This window comes from Notolepis coatsorum (genome assembly GCF_963971535.1).
Source record: "Notolepis coatsorum genome assembly, chromosome: 19".
NCBI classification, from domain to species: domain Eukaryota; kingdom Metazoa; phylum Chordata; class Actinopteri; order Aulopiformes; family Paralepididae; genus Notolepis; species Notolepis coatsorum.
Window position 1 is genome coordinate 11,321,081 of NC_140183.1, and position 27,580 is coordinate 11,348,660.

General features: G+C 44.7%; 1 protein-coding gene across 1 annotated transcript in view; it reads right to left on the minus strand.

Moving 5' to 3' along the window:
- Positions 1-254: 254 nt before the first annotated feature.
- Positions 255-27,580, minus strand: part of LOC311245935 (autotaxin-like) — a 65,961-nt gene continuing 38,635 nt past the window's right edge. The window contains exons 12-19 of the mRNA XM_084335959.1: positions 24,511-24,680; positions 17,976-18,021; positions 16,885-17,024; positions 15,364-15,499; positions 13,405-13,482; positions 8,156-8,288; positions 5,966-6,119; positions 255-1,513 (exon numbers count right to left, since the gene is read on the minus strand). Coding sequence (XP_084192085.1) covers positions 1,343-1,513; positions 5,966-6,119; positions 8,156-8,288; positions 13,405-13,482; positions 15,364-15,499; positions 16,885-17,024; positions 17,976-18,021; positions 24,511-24,680 — 1,028 coding nt within the window. The 3' untranslated portion in view covers positions 255-1,342. The remainder of the gene's footprint in view (positions 1,514-5,965; positions 6,120-8,155; positions 8,289-13,404; positions 13,483-15,363; positions 15,500-16,884; positions 17,025-17,975; positions 18,022-24,510; positions 24,681-27,580) is intronic.

Genomic DNA, 27,580 nt, shown 5'->3' on the forward strand with positions numbered 1-27,580 from the left:
ATCCTGCTCTAGGCCTGGGTGAATCCTGCTCTAGGCCTGGGTGAATCCTGCTCTAGGCCTGGGTGAATCCTGCTCTAGGCCTGGGTGAATCCCGCTCTAGGCCTGGGTGAATCCTGCTCTAGGCCTGGGTGAATCCTGCTCTAGGCCTGGGTGAATCCCGCTCTAGGCCTGGGTGAATCCAGCTCTAGGCCTGGGTGAATCCTGCTCTAGGCCTGGGTGAATCCTGCTCTAGGCCTGGGTGAATCCCGCTCTAGGCCTGGGTGAATCCTGCTCTAGGCCTGGGTGAATCCCGCTCTAGGCCTGGGTGAATCCTGCTCTAGGCCTGGGTGAATCCCGCTCTAGGCCTGGGTGAATCCCGCTCTAGGCCTGGGTGAATCCTGCTCTAGGCCTGGGTGAATCCTGCTCTAGGCCTGGGTGAATCCTGCTCTGGGCCTGGGCTTGGCTGAGGTCTTCAGTACAGTTCTGTAAAGATATTGGACATTCTGCTCTTGGTTTTTTTTATTCATCTTACAGGCTTCTGTATTTTTTCCAAAACCTGATTTGAAGTTCTATATAACGGCGGCCACTCGGTACAAGCAAGTGTAATGCATCTGTTTCTCCGACGGCCTCGAACCGCCAACCAGGGTCAGACTGTGGTTGTACTGGGAGACAGGGTCAGACTGTGGTTGTACTGGGAGACAGGGTCAGACTGTGGTTGTACTGGGAGATAGGGCCAGACTGTGGTTGTACTGGGAGATAGGGTCAGACTGTGGTTGTACTGGGCGACAGGGTCAGACTGTGGTTGTACTGGGAGACAGGGCCAGACTGTGGTTGTACTGGGAGACAGGGTCAGCTGTGGTTGTAGTGGGAGACAGGGTCAGACTGTGGTTGTACTGGGTGTAAACGGTTAAATGTTAAATGTGTGTAAACGGTTTGTGTGAAGCGGGGTGTTGCTGAAAAAGAGCATACATACTCAGCACATCTACCCTGTGGTTTAAATGAAGGCTAATAGAAAGAAAATGGATGCAAAAAGACTCAGGAAGAGCGCCGTGGCATCAAAATAAAAACAGGGAAATAACAGGGATGGTTAGAAGGCTCAGATTGTCACTCCCTTCCTCGTACCGTACGGCAAAAAAACATTCCACCACAGGTGTGCAGGAAGGTCTGCGATCCGCACGGCGCCGTGGAAGGTAACAGCCGAGCCGAGCGCGTGGTACGAGCCACAAGACTCCGAGGGACGGCAGGGAAAAGACGAGACGGCGGTCGAGCGGGGAAGTGGGGCGTCGGGATCTCGGCCTCGGTCCGCCTGCGTTTGGCGGGGAAAAGTTTTTTTTTGCGCGCGCCCCCCTCCCCCCCAGGACGGTCAGATCTCGCTCTCGTAGGTGTGCATGTAGGTCTTCAGGGAGAGGATCTCCGGGTAGCTCCGCGTGGTCCTGCGGAAGAAGTCCAGGCCCGTCAGGATCTCCACGTCTCTCACCCGCGCCGTGTGCATCTTCATCAGGTCCTCCACCCAGCGGGACTCCTCCTCCGCACTCTGGGGATACAAGTATTATAGATGTTAGTCCCATGACCCCAAATTGATGGTCTTCTACAGAGAGGTCCATACTGATGAAATATGACACGTATCATGTAATTTTATAAGCGGAGACATTCTCCCATCACTACACTATATAAAGCTGGTTTTACGTCTCTCTCTCAGACAAGAGGGCCACTCACAGATCAGTGACCTGCAGGCTGACCCCTGGTACATGGTACCGTTCCTCTCACACAAGCACACACACACACGAACCCACACACACACACACACACACAAACCTACACACACACACACACGAACCCACACACACACACACACACAAACCTACACACACACACACACACCCTTGCTCTCAACACACATACACATCCACACCCTCAAAGCACATACACACACACCTACACCCTGGTACTGACCGGCACTAGATAAGGCCGGATCACATAAATTACCAGGATGCCACAAGCCGGATGAAATACGACTGGGTCATTCAGTGGTCACGAAGTCCAGTCTCCATTAAATCACAGATCGTTCCTAGATACACACATGCACCTACTTACACGTAAACGTGCACCAACATGCACTCATGCACGCCGGACATACAGGCTGACCAATACACAAGACACACAACGTGCACTGAGGAGAGACACCACATACACACTGGACTAGGGAACTAATAAAGATCTCCCTCACAGGGAAGGGGGGACTGCTTCTTCACTTCTCTGCTTTGACTGGACTGAACAGACTGACTGGACTCCACGGACGAGACATGCTGGACTGACACAATGACTTGACTTTTATAATTTCCTTTAATGTACTCAACCGGCCGGTTGTAACAATCGCTAGATTTCAATTGTACCTTGCTAATTTGCTGTTATGTTAAACTGTTTATAATAAATACCTTCAAAAGTGTTTCATCTCTTATATTTTTAAGTATAGTATACAACTTTCACGTTTGAATCTAAAACGTGACAATACCGTTAAAGTGATGGATCGGATTGGTTCTCTGTGTCGGATACGTTTAGCTATCCTTATCGGCAGTGAAAAGGTGCTATCGATGCATCCCTACTTATAACCACATGTCGGCGCACAGTGGGATGGAATCCTGTGTACGTTGTTAGAACAGGGATTCCCAAACCTTCTCAGGTCAAGTCCCTCTAAATGGATAGGACTTAGGTCTCCCCCTGGACTGCGTAAGGACCGGGACATGGCTGACTACTCTGGTGAGTTCCACTGTAGAGATTATAATAATAATGCAGGACCTGCTCAGAGGTCTTTAATTGGCATGCAATTATCCTCAACACACACACACACACCGGAACACACACGGATGCATTGTCTCTGTAGGATCGCCGATGCGATTCGTCTCTGCGATTAACCCATCCCGTCGTCCTTCCCCCCCATGGGCAGCCAGGAGCAGACAGGCGTCAACGTGAGCCGCGCCAGGGGACCAATCCATGTGCTCCTGTCCGTCTTCGTCAAGGACGCCACAGCGTTAGCGATCTGTTGTTGTGCATGTTTTTCCATTGGGTTTATCTTATTGGGGGGGAAACCCTTGCGAGCACGGGGAGAACATGCAAACTCCACACAGAAAGGCCTGGGAGATACCCCACCTGGGTACCTGGCAGCGTCTATTCGAAAGGCAACCGGTTCATGTTTCCCCGTTCGCGTTTTGCGCTTTGATTGGCCACTGCTGTTTCTGGTCGCACCAATCGTGTGACGGCAAGTTCTTTCGCCGGTTAAGCTTAGGCACTCTTTCGAAGTTGGTTAAGGTTAGAGTTTGTCTTAGAGCAGGGCGATAGAACGCCAGCCCTGATTCCAAACTCGAACCTTAACCAACTTCGAAAGAGTCTTAACCAGTGATAAACTAGGCGTTAGGTAGTTTGCTGCTGGTTGAGGCGGAAATAGGCGCGTCACGCGATTGGGCGCACATGTCACATGACCAGAAACGTCAGTGGCCAATCAGATTTGCAAAACGCATGAACCGGTTGCCATTCGAATAGACGCTACCTGGCATCATGGAAAGCTGGTCCCCAAGCGGGAATCGAACCCTGGACCTTCTTGCTGTGAGGCGACAGTGTTAACCACTACACCACCGTGCCGTGCCGAGATACAACATGGAGTACAAAACTGAGCAAGAAAGGTGACCTACGAGTGACTACCAGTCGCAAGTACCCTCGTGGGTTCTAGGGTTCACATTTACATTTAGTCATTTAGCTGATGCTTTTATCCAAAGCGACTTACAAGTTCTGTACGACAAGTAATCAGGAAGGGTACAACTCTATCAGCTGAGTAACAATGTTCATCAAAGTGTTGAGTGCTACAGTGTAGGTTAGTTTATTAGGACAAGTGCATGACAATAAGGTTAGTTAGGGTTAGATTATTATTATTATTTATATATATTTTTATTTTATTTCAGATAATGGTTGAAGAAGTGCATCTTTAGTCGACGGCGAAAGATTGGACGGGTTTCGGCTGTCCTAACTGTGGTGGGCAGTTCGTTGGGTACCGTTCATATTTGAACCGATACCGGTACCGGTACCAGTTCCTGGAATTCGGTATTGGTACCCAACGGTACCTTTTTTCGGTACTTAACTCTCCCTGTAATAACACAAATTTGTATTTCAGTTGTAACTTCTCAATTTCAACATTGTTATTTATTTAGAACATTTAGTTATTTATTGTTGTTGTAACACACCACACAAAATAACTTGCATGATGTGTTTTCTGTCAACATTAATGTCAACATTATCTGCATCCTCAGTAAATATGATCAAACTCCTCTGACCTCGTCTGGTCTTTCCAAAGACCCAAGAGACGGGACAGTAATATATACTGTACATTTGTGGAAAAGGCTCCCTCTTGTCTAGTAATATTACACTCTTATACTAAACATGTGAAGGTACCGAAATTTGGTGTACTGAAACCAGCGTGAATCGGTACTTGGTAGTACCAATGTAATTCGGTTGGTACCCTTAAAAGTACAGCGTTCGGTACCCAACCCTAATGGGTCCTGGTCATTGCAAACAGTGACACCTACTGGGGATCTGGGAGAAATAGTGTGTACCTCAGCACATGTTACGCTCTCCCAGTGAAACTCCTCGCTGTCAGGTGAAAAGAAGCGGCTGGCGACTCCATAAGTATCGGAGGAGGTGTGTGATAGTCTTTTTTTGTATTTTATTTTTTTATTCTTTTTTAAACAAACATATAAACAAACATGACAACACACGATAAGATATACAAGCATTAATTGTCAGGGCACATCCAATGGGATCACCTTTTGGTTAGTTGTTTTATATAAGATATACCCATAATACCTGTTATCTAAAAAAAAAACCTACATACATATGCTCAGCTCGAACCCCCCCCTCCCGGACCCCACCTTGAGAAGTACCTCCACTATCCCTCGCACCTAACCAGACACTACCATTATAAGCTAGCTTTTATTCTCTCCACCACTTCTAACCACATTGACATTTTGGATTCATTGAGACCCAGAATTCTTGCTGTAGATATTTCATGGTAAATTACATCGAGATATGTAAGAAACCAAACTTTACGGCACATTTTTTCCGGTTGAGTATCGGAGGAGGTGTGTGATAGTCTACAGACTCTACACCCTCCTCAGACTGACAGTAGGGCAGCATGTGGTAGTCTACACCCTCCCCAGACCGACAGTAGGGCAGCGTGTGGTGGTAGTCTACACCCTCCCCAGACCGACAGTAGGGCAGCATGTGTTAGTCTACACCCTCCCCAGACCGACAGTAGGGCAGCATGTGGTAGTCTACACCCTCCCAGACCGACAGTAGGGCAGCATGTGGTAGTCTACACCCTCCCAGACCGACAGTAGGGCAGCATGTGGTAGTCTACACCCTCCCCAGACCGACAGTAGGGCAGCATGTGGTAGTCTACACCCTCCCCAGACCAACAGTAGGGCAGCATGTGGTAGTCTACACCCTCCCCAGACCAACAGTAGGGCAGCATGTGGTAGTCTACACCCTCCCCAGGCCGACAGTAGGGCAGCATGTGGTAGTCTACACCCTCCCCAGACCAACAGTAGGGCAGCATGTGGTAGTCTACACCCTCCCCAGACCAACAGTAGGGCAGCATGTGGTAGTCTACACCCTCCCCAGACCGACAGTAGGGCAGCGTGTGGTGGTAGTCTACACCCTCCCCAGACCGACAGTAGGGCAGCATGTGGTAGTCTACACCCTCCCCAGACCAACAGTAGGGCAGCATGTGGTAGTCTACACCCTCCCCAGACCAACAGTAGGGCAATGCGCGCAACGACCAGGAAAGGAATCGGTATAACGACTAAATTGGGGGATAGGAGAAAGTGATCATTTCACAGAGGAAGAGGTACTAGTCACCATCTCCCCCCCCCCCCCCCCACCCCCCACCCCCCCGGATGCCACTTCTAGAGAGCCGCTGTCCTGGAACCCATGCACTCACATTGCAGGTCTCGTCGTTGTCGGGCCTGTGTGGCAGGATGAAGGCGAAGCTGCTGAGGGGCCCGGCGCAGGAGTCCGCAGCCTGCGTGAAGTCCAGGCAGCTGGTCAGCACCGCGAAGTAGTGTGTGGGGACGGGCATCGACCCGCTGACGTACCTGGAGGAGGAGGGGGGGGGGGGCGGAGTATATCAATTTGAAATATTATTATAGAATATAGAATAGCAGGCTTATAAATTACCTTATTATAGCCAATTCGCACATTTATATATATACATATATTATCTTTCAAATGCCCAAGTTCAATTTGGATTTAGTATCACCAGGCGTGCATAAGAACAGATAATGAAATCTACTGTATGTACAGTAGCTTTTTTATTTTTATCAGGGTAGCACCATTTTGAAAAATTCCAACACTCATCGAAAGCTGTCGGTGTCCTCTCTACAAAATGGCCACAAAAAACTACAATTCCCGACGGTCAAATCTTTCAAAATGGCGACCTTCGTGAACTAAATAACACCAAAACGAAAATGAAAATCTATCTAATAACACCTATTGGTAAACTAACGTATTGATGATAATATACATTATAAATGCTGTTGTGACATGGTTATGATGTTTATACTTGAATACGTTTGAAAAATAAAACGATACTTTTGTCAAACAGTCTGGAGAGATTGACTTATGTGACGTGATGTCATTTGAGGTCCGCCGATGGACCGCACGGGTGGAAGAGGTTAAGCAGAGGTGGACAGTGAGGGCAGAGGTGGACAGTGAGGGCAGAGGTGGACAGTGAGGGCAGAGGTGGACAGTGAGGGCAGAGGTGGACAGTGAGGGCAGAGGTGGACCGTGAGGGCAGAGGTGGACCGTGAGGGCAGAGGTGGACCGTGAGGGCAGAGGTGGACCGTGAGGGCAGAGGTGGACAGTGAGGGCAGAGGCCCAGAAAAAATGAAGAGAGGCCCAGAAATAAGAGTGTCAAAGATAAGACTGAAACTATGACTCATCCGAACCAGCGTCTACCCGGCAGCTGAGCACCGGGTAGTGACACCCCTGACTTATGGTCTAAATATTCTGCTGGTGCCGACCAGTGTCACACCAGCAAAAGAGGAGACTTTAATTAAAAAAATAAATACAATTGTGCATTATTAAACCTCTTAACGTTCGACGTCCGGTATAAGGGCCGTCACTCACGCGCACGTCGCGGCACTTTGCTCTCATCTGTGGGCTCCGGGCTGCATTTTTCGCCGATCATCCAATACATTGATTGAAAGTTGAATTTGCCACCTTTCGATCGTCACCACACTCAACCGATTGCGTGCTGCGGGTCTCGAGTTACAAGACGAAATATCCGGCGAGCGTCATTTGACAAGCCGCTGTGACCACGTCCGGTTGTAAACGGTCCTGAACTGACCGCTGATGGGCGAAAATGATTGACCGCCGTTGTAGCCAAGGAGCGTCTGCTCCGAAAGCGATCCCAGATGAGTGCTGATTGCAACGAGAAGGGGGCAGACGAAGACGAAAACGTTCTTTGTTTTGACTTGTGCGTCTGAATGAATGGAAGTGGACGGCCATTACACACATTACAAAAAACCTTGGTTAAACACACCTTTTCCGTGGGATCTTTATAAACTTTGGACATGTACTACATCTGTATTTTTTACTGTTGTGAAGCACTTTGAACTGCAACTTCTGTATGAAAAGTGCTATACAAATAAAGTTTTTATTATTATTATTATTATTATTATTATTATTATTATTATTTATTATTATTATTATTATTATTATTATTATTATTATTATTATTATTATTATTATTATTATTATTATTATTATTATTATTATTATTATTATTATTATTATTATTATTATTATTATTATTATTATTATTATTATTATTATTATTATTATAAGACTTCAGGCTATGGAACCAGCTCCTACCTCTCATCTGGGACCCAAACATAGGCATCTGACAACAAGTCAACATAAAAGTAAGGAGCAAATATTTTATTTCAGTGTGTTCAAACCTCTGTTTCTCTATTACATAATTTAGCACTCAAGGTATTGTGTAAGACACTTCAGAATGTTACCTTTCAAAAGAGACCAGACTCATGCATGTATAAAGTATAATAAATCGCAAATTACTTTGGGTATGCAAATCGCTTTCGTTTTATGCAAAAGGGATTAAAAAACGTACTGTCTCATCTTCTCAGCTGAGTCTCTGACGCCGTCGTGGTCGTAGTCAAAGATGGGTCCTATGACCACATTGACCCCGTTCCTCTCGCTGGCGTACCTCCTCACCAGGGCCCTCTGGAAGTAACCCCATACTCCTGACAGACAGACAGACAGACAGACAGACAGACAGACAGACAGACAGACAGACAGACAGACAGACAGACAGACAGACAGACAGACAGACAGACAGACAGACAGACAGACAGACAGACAGACAGACAGACAGACAGACAGACAGACAGACAGACAGACAGACAGACAGACAGACAGACAGACAGACAGACAGACAGACAGACAGACAGACAGACAGACAGACAGACAGACAGACAGACAGACAGACAGACAGACAGACAGACAGACAGACAGACAGACAGACAGAGGCTTCAGGGTTCAAGGTTCAAAGTTCAACTTTATTTGTTTGACATTGGTTTGGGAGCAAAAGGTAAACCTCACCACATGTTGGACAAAAGACTGCCAGGACAACATGAGATGAAATGATTCATAAAGAATCTTAATGAAAGGATCCAGGGAGGAGGGAGAGGGAGGGCTAGAGAGAGAGAGAGAGAGAGGGAGGGAGGGGTAGGGGGGAGGGAGGGAGGTACAGAGAGAGGGGGGAGGGAGAGAGAGGGCTAGAGAGAGACGGAGGGAGGCGTAGGGTGGAGGGAGAGAGGGAGGGGTAGGGTGGAGGGAGAGTGAGGGAGGGAGGGGTAGGGGGGAGGGAGAGAGAGGGCTAGAAAGAGACAGGGAGGGAGGTGTAGGGTGGATGGAGAGAAGGAGGGGTAGGATGGAGGGAGAGTGAGGGAGGGCTAGAGAGAGAGGGGAGGGAGAGAGAGGGCTAGAGAGAGACAGGGAGGGAGGTGGAGGGAGAGAGGGAGGGCTAGAGAGAGAGGGAGGGAGGGCTAGAGAGAGAGGGAGGGGTAGGGGGGAGGGAGGAACAGAGAGAGGTGGAGGGAGAGAGGTCTAGAGAGAGACAGGGAGGGAGGCGTAGGGTGGATGGAGAGAAGGAGGGGTAGGATGGAGGGAGAGTGAGGGAGGGAGGGCTAGAGAGAGAGGGAGGGAGGGAGGGGTAGGGTGGAGGGAGAAAGAGGGAGGGAGGGCTAGAGAGGGAGGGAGGGGTAGGGTGGAGGGAGAGTGAGGGAGGGAGGGCTAGAGAGAGAGGGAGGGGTAGGGGGGAGGGAGGAACAGAGAGAGGTGGAGGGAGAGAGAGGTCTAGAGAGAGACAGGGAGGGAGGCGTAGGGTGGATGGAGAGAAGGAGGGGTAGGATGGAGGGAGAGTGAGGGAGGGAGGGAGGGCTAGAGAGAGAGGGAGGGAGGGGTAGGGGGAGGGAGAGTGAGGGAGGGAGGGAGGGGTAGGGGGAGGGAGGGAGGTACAGAGAGAGGGGGGAGGGAGAGAGAGGGCTAGAGAGAGACAGGGAGGGAGGTGGAGGGAGAGAGGGAGGGGTAGGGTGGAGGGAGAGGGAGGGAGGGCTAGAGAGGGAGGGATGGGTAGGGGGAGGGGGAGGGGGGGAGGGAGGAACAGAGAGAGGTGGAGGGAGAGAGAGGTCTAGAGAGAGACAGGGAGGGAGGCGTAGGGTGGAGGGAGAGAAGGAGGGGTAGGATGGAGGGAGAGTGAGGGAGGGAGGGAAGGCTAGAGAGAAAGGGGGCGGGGAGGGTGGAACAGAGAGAGCGAGAGAGGGGTGTGGAGGGAGGGACTTATTGTTTATTGTTATTTGCACTTACAAACATACATTCTGGAATAAAAGAAGTAAAGAAGAACAGTTAAAATGTGCAGAAAAGGTCAAAAAGCTCAAGGGCCTACAAGCAACCCCCCCCCCCTCTTAAACCTATAATAGGATATATAGCATTATACAACAAGTATAATGTTGGGGGGAAAAGACTACTCACAAATACACAAGGATACTAAAGACAGGATCTGTAGTTCTTTTTTAAGCTTGCTTTTAAACGTATTTAAAGTGGAACATGTTTCTGTTAGATTTTTTTATATCATTCCACATCACTGCAAATAGATAGACAAATGAGAATTTGGCAACAGAGGTCCTACAGAAAGGAATGCGTAAGTAATTATTTCTTCTTGTGAGATGTGGATGATAATGAGAATTAAAACTCAAAATAACTTTGAAAGAAGTTAGCTAAAGATGAAGTAAGACCAATTACTTTGTACATAAGAACCCCTGTTTGGTACATGTTGAACTCATAAATTGTGAGTAGTTACAGTTGTTTAAATAATGGTTTGGTTGGGGCTAAATAAGAAGAGTTGGTTGCAATTCTTACAAAGGATTTCTGAGATCTATGGATTGTAAGTAAGAAGGGTAAGTGTTGGCCCAAATTATATTGCAGTAAGAGATGTGAGGATACATTAAAGGGGAACTATCTTATAAATGGCCTTTTTGAGTGTTTAGCATTGTTTCCTAGCTATGTGAACTTATATTAATATGATCTATGTCTCAAAATTCTCATATTGGCGCATTCTTCCAATTCTCCTCTCACAATATTCACCCTCACTGAACTGAGTCATTTGAAAATGTGATGATTTGTGATGTCAGAAAGACACCGCTGCATGATAATGGAGAGGTGCAGGATGAGCTGCACACAGTGGCTGGACCTGGACCTGGAGCCCAGGCTCAAAACAGCTCGAGATCTTGAGGTAGAAAAATGCTGTTTTTGAGGACTTGATTAGAAATACAAAACAATGAATAAAAAATATATATATATTACAGAGGTGTTCCATAGACTCACAGGAATTGTGTAAAAGTGCCCAAATAGTGAAAGAAATAGTAAAATAGTTCCCCTTTAAACTGTAATGTTAGTAATGTGCTCTTTTTTAATTGTTTTTTAACCCTTTTTATAATGCCCAACGATTTTGAAACCTTCTTGCAAACAATTTCACAATGATTCTTAAAGCAGAGTTTCGCATCGCTAGTGACACCTAACAATGAACTTGTGCAAGTTCATTGTTATTGATACAAATCTTGGTTCTGTCTGAAATGTTTTTATTCTTATTTCTAAAAAATAATGAAGTTAGATTTTTTTTATATTGAGTGAACACTTGTTTAACTGAAACCAATAGGAAAAATGAATGAATCCAGAATTTTGCTTTATCAATAAGGGAATCAAAATGCTTGTCAGTGGAGGGAGGGTGAAACAGAGAGAGTGGGGAGGGTAGAGAGGGAGGAAGTTGTAGGGGAGACATAATTAGGAGCATAATTAGGAGCATAATGGGTGTTACATATACAATAAAACATACATGTAACATATAGGTATGTCATAAAACATCTAGCGACTGTTTCAGGTGAATTATGTTGCTAGGGAACAGCTTGGACCAAGGTGTATTACCTGTAGGTCATTGATATATTAGTAAACACTGCAAGAGCAAATAAACTCGGACCGATTTAGAATGTTTATGGTGTCATAATGTGATTTCATGTGCCTTCATGAATGAATGTGATTTCATGTGCCCTCATAAATAAATGTGATTTCTCGTGCCTTCATAAATAAATAAATGTCACAGTGCTGACCTCTGACCTCACATTATAAACACCTGACCTCACAGCGGCTTCTAAACACCTGACCTACACACAACCAGTCATTACACACCTGACCTACACACAACCAGTCATTACACACCTGACCTACACACAACCAGTCATTACACACCTGACCTACACACAACCAGTCATTACACACCTGACCTACACACAACCAGTCATTACACACCTGACCTACACACAACCAGTCATTAAACACCTGACCTACACACAACCAGTCATTACACACCTGACCTACACACAACTAGTCATTAAACACCTGACCTACACACAACCAGTCATTAAACACCTGACCTACACAACCAGTCATTACACACCTGACCTACACACAACCAGTCATTAAACACCTGACCTACACACAACCAGTCATTACACACCTGACCTACACACAACCAGTCATTAAACACCTGACCTACACACAACCAGTCATTAAACACCTGACCTACACACAACCAGTCATTACACACCTGACCTACACACAACCAGTCATTACACACCTGACCTACACACAACCAGTCATTAAACACCTGACCTACACACAACCAGTCATTAAAGACCTGACCTACACACAACCAGTCATTACACACCTGACCTACACAACCAGTCATTACACACCTGACCTACACACAACCAGTCATTAAACACCTGACCTACACACAACCAGTCATTACACACCTGACCTACACACAACCAAAAAAACGAACGAACTAAAAAAAAAACGCAAAAAAAGAACGAACTAAAAAAAAAAAACGCAAAAAAACGCAAAAAAACTAACAGAACAAAACGAACGCAAAAATATTTACGAACTAAAACGAAAACGAACAAAAAAATAACGCAAAAAAACGCAAAAAAACGAATGAAAAAAAATAACGCAAAAAAACGAACTAACTAAAACGAAAACGCAAAATACGAACGCAAAAAAACTAACGAACTAAAACTAAAACGCAAAAAAGCGAACGAACTAAAACGAAAACAAAAAAAAACGCAAAAAAAAGAATGAAAAATAATAAACGCAAACAAACGGACGAACGAAAACGAAAACGAACAAAAAAAGAACACAAAAAAATTTACGCAAAAAAAGAACTAACTAAAACGAAAACGCAAAAAAACTAACGCAAAAAAAAAGAAATAAAACAAAAATGCACAACCAGTCATTAAACACCTGACCTACACACAACCAGTCATTACACACCTGACCTACACACAACCAGTCATTACACACCTGACCTACACACAACCAGTCATTACACACCTGACCTACACACAACCAGTCATTACACACCTGACCTACACACAACCAGTCATTAAACACCTGACCTACACACAACCAGTCATTACACACCTGACCTACACACAACCAGTCATTACACACCTGACCTACACACAACCAGTCATTACACACCTGACCTAGAGGCTACAGAGGTCAGAGGTCAGAGGTGACAGAGAGAAGAGGTTACAGAGGTCAGAGGTGACAGGGAGAAGAGGTTACAGAGGTCAGAGGTCAGAGGTGACAGGGAGAAGAGGCTTGTGCTACAGAACAACCTTCTCACGACAAACGTTTTGCACTATTTACATTTGAAAGAAGCACCATGTCCTGAATTGATTGAATTTAATCAAACTGATTTGAGCCCAATCCTGACAGCAAGTGTTTTTTCTACTGACTTACTCTTGAACGCAGGGTACATGGGAACGGTGTTGGTGATGAGGACTGCGTCATATTTTCCATCCATGGTGGACGAGAGCTCTGTGAACACAGACAACACAAACAACATCCATGTAAACACAGACAACACAAACAACATCCATGTGAACACAGACAACACAAACAACATCCATGTGAACACAGACAACACAAACAACATCCATGTAAACACAGACAACACAAACAACATCCATGTGAACACAGACAACACAAACAACATCCATGTGAACACAGACAACACAAACAACATCCATGTGAACACAGACAACACAAACAACATCCATGTGAACACAGGCAACACAAACAACATCCATGTGAACACAGACAACACAAACAAACAAACAAACAGTCAACTGCACTGAAAGGCACACAAACAAACAAACAAACAAACAGTCAACTGCACTGAAAGGCACACAAACAAACAAACAAACATTCAACTGCACTGAAAGGCACACAAACAAACAAACAAACATTCAACTGCACTGAAAGGCACACAAACAAACATTCAACTGCACTGAAAGGCAAACAAACAAACAAACAAACATTCAACTGCACTGAAAGGCACACAAACAAACATTCAACTGCACTGAAAGGCACACAAACAAACAAACAAACAAACAAACAAACAAACATTCAACTGCACTGAAAGGCACACAAACAAACAGTCAACTGCACTGAAAGGTACACAAACAAACAAACAGTCAACTGCACTGAAAGGTACACAAACGAAAATACTTCAACGTCACTGAGACCAATTAAAAAGATACTTTAATCAATTTACTTCTAATTTGCACAATGGCAATGGCGGCTGGGTGGCGTAGCGGAGATTGCGCTCGTCACCAATGCAAGAGACTCCGGTCTCGACTCCCCGAGTCAGCATTGCCTGCGGCCAGTCGTCATACTATCTCAATTGGCAGAGGTAGAGGGTGGAAAGTCGGTGGGTGGGGATTGTACGTTGTGGACAGCGACTCCTACAGGTCGGTTGGGTGACGCCTGTACAGCAGAGACAGGAAGTATCGGGGGCAGCGTGAGCCTCCCACACGTTACTCCTCGCCACTGAGAGTCTGCGCTGTCTGGTGAAAAGATGCGACAGGCTGCCTCCTCGTGTACCGGAGGGGACACGTGATGCAAGGCTTCTATCCTCACTACAGCCGACCAGTGGGAGGCATAGTCTAGCAACGTTCAAGACAGGGGAGGGGATAATTGAAGGGGAGAATTGGCTATACGAAATTGGGATGGGAGAAAAATAAGGAGAAAAAGTGGATCAAAATAAAATTATTTGCACCTTGGCAGTCTCAAAGCAGACCTTTGTAGTTTTGCAGACATTCCTTTAGTTTGACAGTCATTGAGAGAGTAAATTAGTGTGAATATGGCCACCAGTGATGTCATCAGGGACATTATATCCTTGTGTTGTGTTAATTACAGCTCAATTACAGCCTAAGGCTTCTCAAGTGATTAAGTGTCAAGTTCCCTCAAATGGAAATAAATGTAGCCGTTCACCTCCGTCTGGGAACCTGCTGTCAGTCTGTGATGAAAGCAGTGTGATCGTTAAAAGTTTTATTTTTTTTTAAAGATATATTTTTTAGCGTTTATCGCTTTTTACTACTGGGCAGTCCAGTAGAGAGAGAGAGAGAGAGAGAGAGAGGAAGAACGGGAGACAGAGCAGGGGGAAGACATTCGGCAAATGACGCCGGTCCGGGAATCGAACCCGGGTCGGCCGTGCCGCGACGCAGCGCGCTACATGGTTCGCCACTTGGGCGCCATCGTTACAAGTTTTAACGAGTAATTAAACACATGGTAATTCCGCCGCCCCCCCTAGTGGTTCATATTTGCACTGCGCTGCACACTCTGTAACTATCGACCACTAGGGGGCAGCAGCAAAAACGAGCACGCGTTTAGTTTCTCTTTAATGAAGGCGCTTACGTGGCGGGTAGAGGAAGGAGTATGTGATCATCTTGTCCGCTCTGTAGTTGGTGCAGGACTGGCTGAAGGCCGGAGGGACACGCAGGTCTGGTCTCACACAGTTAGTCAGGAACTCAGGCATGGGGAAGGCCTCAACCTGGAGGACCACACACACACACACACACACATGCACACGCACACGCACACGCACGCACACGCACACACACACACGCACACACACACGCACACACACACACACGCACACACACACACGCACAGATATAGTATACAAATACACGCAGATGCACACAAACACGTAAATCCTAGAACCTTGACTCAGGGAATGGAACCTAAAACCTTCCTGTTTGCTCAGCGGACCAGAGGAGCAGGGATCCTGAAACGACTGTGTAAACGTTAGCATAGGGACTAGTAGAGCAGCCCCCTCATAGTCCATTACTCAGTTAGTCTATGAGACCTCTAGAAAATCACATCTTTTTCCACGAGGAATGAGTTGTTTCCTGAAGAGAAATGATAAGCAGCACATCTCTGGTAAGCGCTAGACGTGTGCTAACCTTTGTATATTTGACTATTATGCACTCTGCTGCTAAGGAATCTACCTTGCCTATATTACCACCTACTATGCTAATATGCACTCAAATCTGTAGCACTCAAGTTCAACAGTTTGACGAACAATGTTACTGACCCTTAGCTGCCAGAGTTGTACCCTTCCTGCTGACTTGTTGTACAGAACTCGTAAGTCGTTTTGGATAAAAGAGTTGAGCTAAATGACTGAATGTAAAATGTTTTTTTCAATGAAATCAACTAATGAATTAGTTAACTAAGTCATACGACTATTGGTATCAACTAAGGGTTTCTTCAGTCGAGGAAACCATCTAAAACTGTCATCAACAGTTCATCGACTGTTCATCGACAGTTCATCGACAGTTCATCGACTGTTCATCGACTCTTCATCGACTGTTCATCGACTGTTCATCGACTCTTCATCGACTGTTCATCGACAGTTCATCGACTGTTCATCGACTGTTCATCGACTGTTCATCGACAGTTCATCGACTGTTCATCAACTGTTCATCGACTGTTCATCGACTGTTCATCGGCTCTTCATCGACTGTTCATCGACAGTTCATCGACTGTTCATCGACAGTTCATCGACTGTTCATCGATAGTTCATCGACTGTTCATCGACAGTTCATCGACTGTTCATCGACAGTTCATCGACTGTTCATCGACAGTTCATCGACTGTTCATCGATAGTTCATCGACTGTTCATCGACTCTTCATCGACTGTTCATCGACAGTTCATCGACAGTTCATCGACTGTTCATCGACTCTTCATCGACTGTTCATCGACTGTTCATCGACGCACTGGGAGAGATAGCGTGTTTCAGACTTAGGGTGGAATGAAGGAATTCCACACCATAAGACGATCGCCTCGTGGAAACAAACGAAAACAACCACGCAGAGACGACAACGGTTCGAGGCGAAGGTAATCTGATACAGCTATGTCCAACAACAGCCTACCTGTCTGCCGATGGTGTAGGAGGTCCAGATGGGCATGGAGAGAACCTCGCTGTAGGCGCTGATGTAATCGCTGTGGTGGAGGATGGAGTATTTGGTTCGGAACAGAACGGCAGGCCGACCGTGAGGCAGGTTCCTGCTGTCTGAGAGGGGAGGAAGAGGAGGAAGAGGAGAACCACGCCAGGCATGTAACAAGACACTAACAGGTGTGTGTATACTGTGTAAGAAAAACACAGCACGGCAATATTAACGTACAAAATAACCGGTCACCAAAACGAGTCGGAAGTACTTTGGGTACATCACTATACCTCACTATACCTCACTATACATCACTATACCTCACTATACCTCACTATACATCACTGTACATCACTATACATCACTATACATCATCACAACAACTTAATGAAGAACCATATAGAACCAGTCTGTAGAGGTTGAGTACGTGTGGAGATTATACTGTATCACATTCACTCTCAAAGTGATTTGGATTGACTACACAACTGAAAATACAGTATATGCAAAACAACAACTTATAGTATTATATATATGGTGCTTGGTCATATTTCAAGCTGGTGGATAGTACACTTTCCTTATGCAGAGAGTCACACGTATTTACATGACATTTGAAACTGTGGAACAGTCTGAATGTGGTGCTAAAGCAATGTCCAAATATGAGACAATTCAAACTGAATTATAAGGAAATGATGTTCACGAGGTACAGGGATGAGGAAGGGATTTGACATTCACGGATGTTTACATTTTTATTTTCTTTCTTTCATGTTTTACATTATATAGTTTTTGGTTTTTGTTTTGCATATATATATATTTGTTTTGGAAGGTTTTAAATTAGTACACTCATTTGAGTAGTGGAAAAGGGGTAGGATTAAATAAGTGTATACTTCTTCCTACTCCTTTTCGAACATGTGAATTGAGTTATGTTTTGCTTTTGTTTATTTTTTTTAATAAATTTTTTTTTATTTCTTGAGATCAATGATTTGTTTTGATTTTATATTGTGTGTATTTATTTACATGTTCGAAATAAAGATTTAAAATCAAAATCAAATCAAACGTCTTCCATGCATCAGACTGACCATCGATAGCTTGCCTCAGTCGCTGGTTAAGCTCCTCCACTTGGTTCTGTAAGAGACAGAGCCACAGTGACTCCACGTTATAGCCTCGTACGAGGGTCACTTTCAGACCCCTCTGGCCCCTACTTTTTACACGCAACTGCAAAGAGATCGGAGATTGAAACAATCTCTTGCCAGAGATCTCCACCACGGGAAACGACAAACAATATCCCTGCAGAAGCAAAGTCAATCACTTCACAGAGCAGGGCTGGGTACTACAACCGATCTTCGATCCAGTCAATTATGGAAGCGGAGTGTAGTATTTTGTTGGGAGAATGGTTGTCAGATTCAACAGGTGTATGTTTTTAATTTTTAATTTTTTTATATTATCTCGATGTTCTGAGATTTCTATGTACCGCGCGTGATCGGACACCTGAAGGTGTTAATCAATAGCTAAGGTTATCGATTAGAAATGTCCCATTGTTAGTCCAAATAAACGTCAGTTTCTATTTCATTGACTGCATTGGAAGATAATTGATCCCAGCTCTGCCACAGAAAGCAACGATGTGCAAACAGACAAACAGGGATACAAGATGACACAGATCAATCAATCAATCAATCAATCAATCAATCAATACAAGATAAACACACAAATTACTCTAGCACACAGACATCAAATTTGACCACATGTGCACACACACAGAAGGAATACAATCATGGATCAAAGATTCATGTTGATGGTTCCATGTCTTTTAACAGGTCTGCTCTGTTGAAAAGACTAAACAATTTTGATTGAGCTGTAGAAGCAAAAATCGAATTGTTATTAGTGTCAAACCTGAGTCAGGTTGTGTTTGACGTGTTTTGCTGTGGTCTCAGTGTGTAGCTGCTGGAAGCAACTGTATTTGTTGCGTTCTGTTCTGTTACACGCATCTTAGAAGTGAAATACAGTAGAACATCTCACCAGGCTACCCGACTAACCATATACACACGGCGGCCATTTTGCTCTTACTGTATGTCATGCTCAGGATGGTAAATGGTAAATGGCTGCTTTTTTATATAGCGCTTTTATCCAAAGCGCTTTACAATTTGTTACTCACATTTTACCCATTCACTCACACATTCACACACCGACGGTGGAGGCAACCATGCAAGGTGCCAACCTGCTCATCGGGAGCAATTAGGGGTTAAGTGTCTTGCTCAAGGACACATCGACACGCTGCCCAGGAGGAGCGGGAATCGAACCGGGAACCTCCAGATTGCCAGACGACTGCTCTACCTCCTGAGCCACTGTCGCCCCTATGGATGGGATTCCTTTCCAAAGGAATATTGATCCCCTCCCCCCTCAAACAATCTCCCAGTCATGTTCCAACCCCCTTCCCATTACCCTCCTCCATCCATTCACCTTTGGTCTACCCCCCCCCCCCCCCCCCCCTTCTAACTCACCCCTCCCCCCTCCTGGCCCCCCTCCAATCCAATACCTGGGCCATCCTACCCACAATCCCGTTCTCTCTACTATAAATACCTATGTTTTACTGGATTCTCAAGCTCTTTGGAGGGATACTACGCCTTGTCACTCCTGGAGTCATCCAGAAATAACTCTTGACCTATTTGTACGTTGATACTCTGTTTGAGCTAAATAAACCTGTGCTCTACATCTGACTGAGTGCATCCTCACTCGTGGTAAATTCCTCTACACCATCCTGAGCGTGACATAAGAGCAAATGGTCGCCATATTATGGTCAATATGGGTGAGCTTTGTGAATCTGGGGTAGTTCAACCGACCACATGCATAAAGATGGCCACCTTCTGGACTTATCGTCCAGTCCTCCGTCCCACAGTGCATGCAGCCCAGCCCACGTCTCACATCTGCCAGGGGTGGATGTGTAGAGGGTTGAACACGTGTTTTACTGGCTTTGCGCTGTGGGCTTTGTGAGTTACGACAATGTATATCCAGGAGGCAGCCATCTTTATGCCCCCATATTTATGCCCCCATGGTTTAATGGTTTAGTTCCAGGCGAGATCAATCAATCCCAGAAAACAACCTGAAATTATTTCAAACAGTTTGACTCAGGCTTGATGGCAGCTGCGAGAAAGAAGTTGTCACTTGATGCTATAACTGTCAGCTCTACACCTTCACTTGATGTGTAACACCTTCTCGTTCAAACGTTAACATGACTCGTTAACGTTAACATGACTCGTTCAAACGTTAACATAACTCATTCAAACGTTAACATGACTCATCCAAATGTTAAGGTGACTCGTTCAAACGTTAACATGACTCGTTCAAACGTTAACATAACTCGGGCGCCCCAGTGGCGAACCACATAACGTGCTGAGTCGCGGCACAGCCGACCCGGGTTCGATTCCCGAACCCGTCGTTATTTGTCGAATGTCTTCCCCCCACTCTGTCTCCCGTTTCACCTCTCTCTCTCTCTCTACTGGACTGCCCAGTAGAATAAAGCGATAAACGCCAAAAAAAAATAAAAAAAAATAAAAACGTTAAAATAACTCGTTCAACATGACTCATCCAAATGTTAAGGTGACTCATTCAAACGTTAACATGACTCATCCAAATGTTAAGGTGACTCGTTCAAATGTTAACATGACTCAAACGTTAACATGACTCATTCAAATGTTAACATAACTCGTTCAAACGTTAACATGACTCATTTAAACGTTAACATGACTCGTTCAAACGTTAACATGACTTGTTCAAATGTTAACATGACTCGTTCAAACATTAACGTGACTCAAACGTTAACATGACTCGTTCAAACGTTAACATAACTCGTTCAAATGTTAACATGACTCGTTCAAACGTTAACGTGACTCAAACATTAACATGACTCGTTCAAACGTTAACATGACTCGTTCAAACATTAATGTGACTCGTTCAAACGTTAACATGACTCATTAAAACGTTAACATGACTCATTCAAATGTTAACATAACTCGTTCAAACGTTAACATGACTCATTCAAATGTTAACATAACTCGTTCAAACGTTAACATGACTCATTTAAACGTTAACGTGACTCAAACGTTAACATGACTCATTCAAACGTTAACGTGACTCGTTCAAACATTAACATGACTCGTTCAAACGTTAACGTGACTTTTCTGGAGCTGTGAGGTAAATGACTAGGTTGTGTCTGGCAGCACCCACCAGGTTTACAACAATAAAAACGACCAACGCTGTCATTAAGCTGCCTGGTGTACAAATATTTACAGGCTAAGATTCTAAATGTCATGGTCAGACGTGACAAGCTGATCCCTAATCAGCCCTCAAAGACAGCTTCACCTCAAAAATAAAAGACGTGACAAGCTGATCCCTAATCAGCCCTCAAAGACAGCAGCCAGAGCTCAGTCACTGAACAGAACTGGGCAGAGATCATTCATGCAGAAATTATTTCAAATGAAAATATTAAAAATAACGTGACGTGTAGCCTCCCAAAGGCTGGAACGTCCCAGCGATAAGCCGTGTGAGTCCTGACAAACAGGCCTGTGTTTCACCGCAAGCATCCAGAGCTGAGATCATGGTCTCCTTCCAAGACGACTAAGGATGATCTCTACTAGGGATGCACCGATCCGACTTTTTCAGTCCCGATACCGATACCGATACCTGGGCTTTGGGTATCGGCCGATACAGAGTACCAATCCGATTAGATCTAGATTAATCTATGGAGTGAAAAATCTTCAACGTTCTGAACTTTCAGCAGTATATTCGCCACAGATATAAGAAAGCGGTCTAGCTGAGTCAATGTTGATGGTTTTGTTGAACATTTGTATTTCACAGGAGAGAAACTGTATTCAAAGAAAGCTATTAAAATAGTCTTTGAATACAAATATACTTTCTTTGTGTTGATTTTACATTAATTCCATGATTTTACTCAAGTAAATATCTGCTACAAGCTTCGGTCTTAAAGCCCAACTTGCAGGTTAAACCCTACTCTTCAATTATGGGTAGTTTACATCATTGGTATCTAATTTCATTATTTATTTTTTTCCATTTGACGCCGGAAATGCCACTCAGAAAGGGGTAAAAAGGTCCACGCACGAATAACATGCACGCGCAAATCAAAAAAGCTTATCAGAGCTATCAGGGCCATGACATTACGTCGGGTATCTTTCCCCTACTTCTGATCCACTACAAGGAGTTTTGACGAGTGCAGAAAGCTATTTCCTTGATCCAAATGGACGCCTTACAAGACGCAAATGGGTTTAATCGTCAGAGACTTTGATGGACCAGCTACAACTGGTTGAAACAAGGTAGTTATAATGTTTTTAATGTCGTAAAAAAAGAACTACATTTACCACTAGGCAGCCTGTTGTTCAGTACAGCAGTGCTACTGGTCTGTGGGCTGTCGCCTTATCCCCGGGTCATAGTACCAAGCTGGCTATATCGCTCTGGCTAACGTTACCCCGCTAACATTAGCATTATGCCTACTGTCGTGCATGTAAAAGAGTTTTGGGAACGAGTAAAATGTGTAAAAGCACTGCACACACACCATTTTAAATCGGTGATGTTAGGAGTTTCGAGAATGCTGGCTAGCAAGCTATGCGCCCCGGCATGTTGATACGATAGTAGCCTCTTTAGCCCCACTCGGTGCATCAGTGACGATAGCTATGAGCTAACTAACGCTACAAGCTCAAACACCTTATAACTACTACTATTGTCGTGTCCATAAGTTCCCTGGCAGAATACTTGTGAGGACAAGGGTATACAAGGAGGAGAGAACCATTTTAAATCGGGCATTCATGCTGGCTAACAAGCTGGGTGTCGGGGTATGTTGTTAGCACAACAATAGCTACCAAGCTAAGCTATGTTAGCTTCTAACGGTGTATACACAATATGTACAACGACACAATGATTTACATTATTACTAGGGATGCTCGATATTGGCTTTTTTACCGATACCGATATACCGATATTGTCCAACTCTTGCCGATATCAACCGATACCGATATATGCAGGGTGTCGTCGTCGTCCCCCCCCCCCCCCCCCCCCAAAACATTTTTTTTTTTGATCCACTTTTTCTCCCATTTTTCAATTTTTCTCCCATCCCAATTTCGTATCATCCAATTCAACCCTCCCCTGTCACGAACGCTGTTTCTTGCCTCCCACAAGCCGGCTGCAATGTGGACTAAGTCATACATAGCACAAGTCCCCTCCGGTACTTGAGGTAACAGCAGTCGCATCTTTTCACCTGCGCAGCTCGATCTCTCAGTGTCGAGGAGTAACGCGTGGGAGGCTCACGCTGCCCCCGACACTTCCTGATTCTACTGCGCAGGCGCACCAACCGACTTGTAGGAGTCGCTTGTTCACAACGTTCGATCCCCACCCTTCAGTTTTCCCTCCCCGTAATACGGCCAATGTGTATTACTGCGGACGACCAGCTAAACTGAAAACAATGTGGAGAGCTGGATTCGAACATGCGAATCCTAGCGTCTCCACACTGGTGGTGAGTGCCTTGCCCACTACACCACCTAGCCGCCCTTACCCCCCCAAAACATTTAATAATTTCAGGTAATTAACATTACATATCTCTTGTTGTGGAATTAACACAACATTATGCATACTTTTGACAATAAATAAAATCAGAATTTGTTCTTACTTGCTTGCCTGGGTAAATAAAGGTTATAGAAATGTAAAAAAATAAAAATAAAAAATAAATTGAAAACCGATACAGATATTTTCCGATATCACATTTGAATGCCAATATCGGCCGATAATATTGGTAGGCCGATAATATCGGACATCCCTAATTATTACATATGGTAACGTGGTTGTGGCTTTTACAAATAGTGGTTAGCTTTAGAGATGGATGGCTATGATCACGGAGCAATAGTGTTGTTAGGTGTGAAACAGATACATTTTCATTCATCACTCGGCTAGTAGTAGCAAGGCTCTCTGCCTGCCACTAGCTGTGTGTGACTCTCAGCCCCCTGGTGCCTGTACCTGCCGTGACGACATCATTTCGATTACACGCGCACGTTATGAACCATTGATTAAAATATCCATGTGCGTGGTGATTGTGTTGGGCAGACAAAATGTTTGATAAAAACGCTAAAACTAGGTCAATTTCAATAATATTTTTTTCCTTCTTCATGAAAGTCACTGTTGGCCTAGTCCACATTGTTTATTGAACAAAAATACAACCTGCAAGTTGGCCTTTAAGTAGAAAAATGCTATTTTTAATCTAGATTAATCTAGATTAATTACAGAAAATTGTGAGATGAATTAGTTAATTTCTTTTAATCTATTGACAGCACTAATATATATATATATATATATATATATATATATATATATATATTTTTTTTTTTTTTTTGTATACCCGATCCAACTATTTTAGTCATATCGGGGCCGATATCCGATATCAATATCGGACCGGTGCATCCCTAATCTCTACACCGTGCTGCTCTTGATGACCTCTACACTCTTGATGACCTCTACACTCTTGATGACCTCTACTCTCTTGATGACCTCTACTCTCTTGAAGATCTCTACACCGTGCTGCTCTTGGAAAACAGGTCCAGGTCCGTCATCATGGCTGACCTTGTCGTCGCAGGTGCAGCCCAGATCGGCCGCTCCGGTGGGGGCGGGGCCAGAGGGTGTCGGCCTGGAGACCTCCTCAGGCATAGTGGCTCTGAAGGGGGGGCTTCTCAGCAGGTGGTTCAGACTGCCATGGGTACCGTTGTTGGGGGCGGGCTTTAGACCCAACAGATCTGAGGATGAAGTGGAGTCAACATTTCATTAAAAAGATAACCCCCCCCCCTATCCTGTGCTTTCATACTGCACCCTTCTGTTGTGCTTTCATACTGTTGTGCTTTCATACTGTTGTGCTTTCATACTGTTGTGCTTTCATACTGTTGGGCTTTCATTCTGTTGTGCTTTCATACTGTTGGGCTTTCATTCTGTTGTGCTTTCATTCTGTTGGGCTTTCATACTGCAGCCTTCTGTTGTGCTTTCATTCTGTTGTGCTTTCATTCTGTTGTGCTTTCATACTGTTGTGCTTTCATACGGCAGCCTTCTGTTGCGCTTTCATTCTGTTGTGCTTTCATTCTGTTGTGCTGTCATACTGTTGGGCTTTCATACTGTTGTGCTTTCATACTGTTGTGCTTTCATACTGTTGGGCTTTCATTCTGTTGTGCTTTCATTCTGTTGTGCTTTCATTCTGTTGTGCTTTCATTCTGTTGTGCTTTCATTCTGTTGTGCTGTCATACTGTTGGGCTTTCATACTGTTGTGCTTTCATACTGTTGTGCTTTCATACTGTTGGGCTTTCATTCTGTTGTGCTTTCATACTGTTGTGCTTTCATTCTGTTGTGCTTTCATACTGTTGTGCTTTCATACTGTTGTGCGTTCATACTGTTGTGCCTTCATACAGCGCCCTTCTGCATTTGGAAGGTAGATTATTGTTACATTTACCCATCAAGTGGGTTTGGGCCACGGCTGGGTAAATCTACTGTAAATAGAAGTTATTTGGTGGCGCGGCCAGGTAGCGCAGCGGACTAAGCGTCTGTCTACCACAACAGAGCCAGTGGGATCGAATCCGGCTGTGGTGCCTCCGGCTTGGCCGACCGTCCATACTGACACAATTGGCAGTGTTAGCGGGTGGGAAGCCGGCGAGGGTGGGTCCTGGTCGTTGTAAACAGCGACTCCTACAGTTCGGTCGGGGCGCCTGCACAGCAAGGGAAGGATCTGGGAGAGGTAGTGTGACCTTCCACACGTTACACTCTCCCAGTGAGAGTCCGCGCTGCCAGGTGAAAAGAAGCGGTGGGCTGGCTACACATGCGTCGGAGGAAGCATGTGATAGTCTCCGCCCTCCCAGACCGACGGTAGGGGGTAGAGTGCGCAACGACCAGGAAGGGGAGTGGGAATTGGCATAACGACTAACCAATGGATGGGAGAAAAACGGAAAAAAGAAGGGGGAAAAAAGATAATAATAAAAATAAAAAAATAAGTTATTTGGTAATGAATTACAATATTCATTCTTAAACTCTAAACTAGCACCAAGAAAAGTGGCCATTTTTAAACTTGAACGAAAGGTTATCCTATAACCTAGTTATATGAATACTGGCTGAGCGTCTCGCTCTTCGCCATAATGAGATATCTCTTATCTCCTAGCACCTACTGTGCTCACGAACAAACAATTGCACTCACATGCACATGACGAGGCCACGCCCCCCCAAACCTACTATATGATGCCGGACATGGTCACACTCTACCTTCCTCAGAAAAAGTTTCCAACACTGAAAACCCAACCAAGGGACCTCAGGGCGCTAAGAGCGAGACGCTCAGCCAGTATTCATATAACTAGGTTATAGGATAACCTTTCGTTATATTATCATACTGGCCAATCGCGTCTCGCTCTTCGCCATAATGAGATATGGGGCAGAGCAGACGCGTGGCCCGACAAGTGTACCCCCTGAGGGCCCGCAAGCCCTACTACCAGGGGGGAGGGGAGTCCCGTCCACCCGCCCATCCTAACGAAGGGGGGGGAGGCAGTCAACTCTACCAAAGTGCGAAGCCAGAAACCCCTAAAAGCGCACAGTACAGGCGGGACTACGTGTGACACAGCACCCCGTGGCACACACCCACACACCCCTGCTAGTCCACCGACTGGCGGGACGCAGGGGAGGTCCCAGACATGGCAGCAGTCATGATGTTTACCAAGTCCAGGTACAGATCCTCTCTCACTGATGAACATCTGGCAGCTGTGCTTCGCATCTCCACCTCAGACATGCAACCTGACTTTGATGGACTTGTTAAAGCTCAACAGAGACTGGATTTCTCACACTGAATGAAAAAAAAAAGAACTGAAGAACACTAAAATGTGGAAATATAACAAGTGAAATGGGACACTTGATTTTTCTTTTTTCTTTTTTTTGCACAATTCTGAAAACATTAAATGTTTAATATAGGCATGTAAAGTAAAAAAGGTTACAAAACTGGGACACTTTTCTTTACACAGTTCAGTGACATGTCTTGTTTATTTTTGCTATAAGATGATGTGATGTCTTTAGAAAGCTAAGAAAATCCTTGTTTCAATAGTATATGAAACTCAAAATGCCCTTTGTTATTAATGTTTCAAATTTTGTTTATCATTTTGGAAATAAATTCTATTTGAATAAATGATATTTTTGAAAGCTAACCTCACCTTTTAATTGCCAAATAATAACATACACTCTTACCAGGGGTCAAAACAATGCCATTTACTGCTTTTTATATAGAAATCAAATGTATATTATGCATAATTGAGTTTGGAATTTTGGCCCGGCCCTCCAACATATTTTCAGTTGCTCATTCGGCCCCCTGGGAAAAATAATTGCCCACCCCTGTGCTAGGAGATAAGAGATATCTCATTATGGCGAAGAGCGAGACGCGATTGGCCAGTATGATAATATAACTTGAGGACTGCATACTTTTTTTGCAAAGCTGATCTTTATACTTTATTCTTATAGCACATGCATGAGCCTGGTCTCTTTTGAAAGATAACATTCTGAAGTTTCTAATTCACTTTTAGTGCTAATGAAATAGAGTAACATAGGTCTGAACTTGAGTTGTAGAAAAACTTGTTACTCAGGTTTTTCTTTAGTAGTTGCAATATCCAAATATAGTATTTCC